Source organism: Styela clava, chromosome 1, assembly GCF_964204865.1.
Source record: "Styela clava chromosome 1, kaStyClav1.hap1.2, whole genome shotgun sequence".
Lineage (NCBI taxonomy): Eukaryota > Metazoa > Chordata > Ascidiacea > Stolidobranchia > Styelidae > Styela > Styela clava.
The window spans coordinates 5,555,288-5,559,770 of NC_135250.1; the positions used below are offsets into that span (position 1 = coordinate 5,555,288).

At 34.4% G+C, this 4,483-nt stretch overlaps 1 protein-coding gene across 1 annotated transcript; it reads left to right on the forward strand.

The window, feature by feature from the left end:
• The first annotated feature begins 826 nt into the window (after positions 1-826).
• Positions 827-4,048, forward strand: LOC144425899 (uncharacterized). Its single transcript, XM_078115675.1, has 6 exons — positions 827-965; positions 1,785-1,918; positions 2,206-2,282; positions 2,747-2,818; positions 3,145-3,225; positions 3,722-4,048. Exons 1-6 carry the CDS (start codon positions 852-854, stop codon positions 3,877-3,879), a joined length of 636 nt encoding a protein of 211 aa, XP_077971801.1. The 5' UTR covers positions 827-851; the 3' UTR covers positions 3,880-4,048.
• Positions 4,049-4,483: the final 435 nt, after the last annotated feature.

Genomic DNA, 4,483 nt, shown 5'->3' on the forward strand with positions numbered 1-4,483 from the left:
TGTTGTTTTTGTTTTCCTTCGTCATGATAAAATCGCTTTTTTTTCGAATACTGGATCAATTGCTTTGAAATTTTCAGTGGTTAAAGATTGATTTTTTTTGCCAGAAGGCTATTACTTTTACTTATTTCAAAAATTTCTGTGGCCTTCAAGAGATTCGTTTTTTTGTGTCAGAATAAAAAATAGGGACACCTTGTATGTGTCCATACATTTGAACATAGCTCTCTTGTCTCCATTCGAGCCTCATGTCAGACGGCATGAAACATTAATTGATATCTGAACAAATTGTCCTTTACAAAAGATTGATGCAAACGGTTGAAATGTGACATCCGCCGTGTCGCATTCTTTTCCTGTAGCATATTTTATATTGTGCTATGTATTTGTCGTCGATCATTTCGTGTGGGATGCTCAGCATAATGAAAGCATCGCGCTTCTTCTGAATTATCGATCTTTCAGGCAGCAATACCTCAAATGTTGAGTACGTGGTATATTTAGATGAAAGGTTGAGCCTGTTTATGTTTCGCTTTCAAATTCGATTATTGGGTAATTTTTCATATTATAATTAATTATTACATATTAAAATTGAATTTTTAGACAAATTTGAAGCGAATAACGGACGTCCGCATGCTGGCTTACTATCAACACAATTCATAGTGACCTAATATATCTCCAGTGAAAGTCTGTTCTTATCCTGCACTATTTATGAAGATTATACCTCTTGAAAATAACCCAGCAGCTTATTTACCCGAAAAAAAAACACGAGATCAAATTAAGCGCTTTAAATAAATATCAAAATCTGTTTTTTTTAGGAATTATTTCAGCAAATTTAAAAAAGAAAATAAATAATCCCTAAAATGTCACAAGCAAGTAAAATAACATTGTCGCTATTTGTGACTGCTTTTGTTGTAACAGTCAATTGCAACACTTGTTCTGTTAAACCAATGGAGAAAGGCGTGGATTTGAATAAGGTAAGTACAGTATTATTAGCATTGAATTTTGCGTTATTTTTTTATCGCTAGTCGTCACTAACATGTAAAGTTAACTCCAAAGTAAATTCAATTTCTGGTTGCCGTCGCAAAATAACCGCAACATTGACCAGTGAAAGTATTAGAAGTCCAGGTTTACTAAAAGGTGCTCCTGAAGTATGCGCACCAAGATGGCGGACACCAGAACGTAGTATGTGTACCAGGTTAGATCAGGCCATAATTTTATTCCAATTTTCCTTATTTTAGTTCTATTACGTGTTGGGGGACTAGTCAAGTGATTCCCGTAGTATTTGTACCTAAAATTATGGCCTAACCCTAACCTAGTACACATACTACGTCCCGGTGCCCGCCATCTTGGTACGCAGACTTCAGGAGTACCAACTGAAATATGGCTAACGGTACAATACAAATCGATAGATGCCAGAAATGCATTCTGCATTTCTCCTGAAAACGACTTCATTCGCTTTAACAGTAGTTGGAATTGGGTTCCATTACATTTGAACCCACGTACATTTGAACCCATGACAATTGCACCTGTATGCTATTACAACTATGGAATTTTTTTTGTTTCACGGATAGTTAAACCCATACTAACCCTAACCCATGGGTTTTAGCACCCGCATATAGATTGAACCCGTGGATATACGCATGGGTTTAAATGTACATGGGTTCAAAGGTACGGTATCCTTGGAATTGATAAGAAATCCATAAGTTAAGAGCAATAATTCAATTTTATACGACAAAAAGAGAGTTACGTGTATCATAGCCCATTTTGAACTGAATATATTTTACGTCTCTCAGCTTGCTGGAACAACTTGGTATCAAATGCTTAATGCAGATGATCCGATTGATCGCGTCACTCCTTGCTATGTCATGAAGTTTGGTGAAGCCACAGAAAATGGAATCAGCTTTGAATTTGTTATGCTAGACCCCAGGTAGGTTTTAAGTTGAAGCGTAACAAATTCGAATGGTTCAGAAATGCCTTTAGGCTGATCTATGCTGACTTAGTATGCAATAATCTGGTGGTATTTTTCATTTGGAAAAATTTATATGTCGTGTACAGACAAGACGTCAATACACAGTTTTATATAATACTTTTTTAATAAATATGATTTGTATTGCATCACATACCAAAACCGCATTGAATTACCAGAATTCCATTATTATATGAAGTTTGAATACAAAATTTCAAATAGTGCATTTTTGGTACTAATTTTTTCAGTAACTTGGGTCGTGTTGAGACATCTTATCAACAATTCTACAAGGAAGGACAAGCCTTCAGATTCAAGATGGATAATGGTTATTATAATTTATTTGTTATCAAAAAGATGTGCCTTAAGCTTTGAGATAACTATTTCGTTATACTATGCACTGTCTATGTAACTAACCTCACATGCGTTGTAATTGAAAAGAATGTATATATATATGTATAAGTTCTTAGGTTGTTTTCAAGTTTCAACTACTCTGACTTTTTCACAAGGAAATTCAGAACCATATATGGAATTATTTCGTGAATAATCAGAAGTTCATGATAAAATTATATAATAGTTTCTCTGTATTTGTTATTTTGGTTGTTTTCATTATTTATCAACAGCCACACATTTTTACAATAGATGATATGCTTTGGCATATACCTACAAACGTATGCCAAGCATTGAGGCAATTTTTCTCACCAAATTCAGGTCTTTGCTTATAAACTAGTATTTACATTCTTTCCAGGCTTACACTTTTCTATTACTATTCTCTTAATTGTTTTGTTTCAGAGGAAAAATGGTTGAAGGCTTCGCTAAAGCAGGCGTTGGATAAACCAAAAGATGCGAGTGGAGATCAGAAGGGTCAGTGAATTTTATATGGATGCAATATTGAACGAGATCCCCACAAATTGCTTAAATAAGAGCTCCATCTGTTCATTTTATAAAATACAAAGTCCCTAGATTATTGTTATGAATGAACATTTTATGAGCATTGCTAAATATTAATAATTATTTTAACCCTTCCATTTTTTACAAACAGTTTTGTCTATAAGTTGCTTCGCAAATTCCGAGGAATGTGTATTTATGTTCCTTGCTATTTTTGTTGAATGACAATAATTTGTTTCCGTGTATTGAAAATATCCAGTTCAATCATCTGAGCAAATTTCATCCTTGTACTATTTTTTTAGAATTACTCGACCACTTCAAATACCCTGTGTATATCTATACCGACTACGAAACTTACTTCATGGGTATTTTGTGCCGAGAAGGTAAAGTTTTAAATATGCAAATCTCGACTTGATCAATGATGAAAAATGCTTAAATATTGGAACAAGTGACACAGACATAAAACGTCGACTATATCCGGCATTGCGTTGAAGTGTAATTTATTAATATGAAAATTTCGAAAGTCACTCGACGCATTCACGGGATATTTCATTTATAACTATTGGGTTTTTCTATTTATTTTTTACCTCAAATCACAATTAGAAAGACATAATACATCCGCTATTTGCGCTGTTGGATTGAAATGTAGATGAAAGAATTTAAAATTCAATTTAAAATAACCAGACGACGCACTTGCATGATGTAATGATTTAATTTTTTGAGTTTCACCCCTGTTAAGCAAGTTGAGATAACATTTTAGCTTAATTGCCATATATCTACCATTTAGGTTAATGAAGCCAATTAGGGCGTATTGTATTATTATATAAACACGTCATTCCCAATTCCAAATTAACAATATTTTGTTTTTATCATTTATAGATAGCCCAGTAGCGTTTGCGTATTCTTCCTACAACGGTATCTCAGCTGAAACTACGACAAAAATTTACAATGCAATGATTGAACACGACGATACACCGGTGCCGTTATATTTCTCCCAGTGCCCTTTGATGGAGAATATTGAAGATTATTTGAAGTAATTTGTCAACAATTACGACTGTGATTCTGGACAGTTTCATTTGCTGTTTCATTAGCGGATCGGAACGCCTTGTTGATATGGTACCATGATGTAAATGTTGTGTTGTAAATGTATACACAGAGAATTGAAATGAAACTTTGTTAAAGGAGAGTGAATATATTTAATGACACGCATATTCAAGAGAATAAAATTATCCAGCATTTGCCATGAATTCATTGGGTATTCGCTGATTCAGTATTTGAATTCACTTACATACCCACAACGTTTTTGCAGTCTACGTAACTAGCCTTTAATTATATTTCGTGACCATCGAGATAATAAACAGTGAACTGCAAACAATAAGCACAAAGATAGGACAGTTCCGGAACCGTAATACAGCACGGTAACTGTCTCGTAAAAGCGGGGCTTGCACTCACTGGTATAAATAATGTCTTCTAATGCGGGGACTTCTTTTGGAATCGGTAAACTGTGCCTTGTTGGGTAAGTCACCGCATTGTAGCTATGTAAGTAGTATATGATGTTGTCCAGAATTGGTAAATTACTCCACAATACTCCACAATGCTCTTACTCCACATTACTCCACATCCACATTGCTCTACATGGAC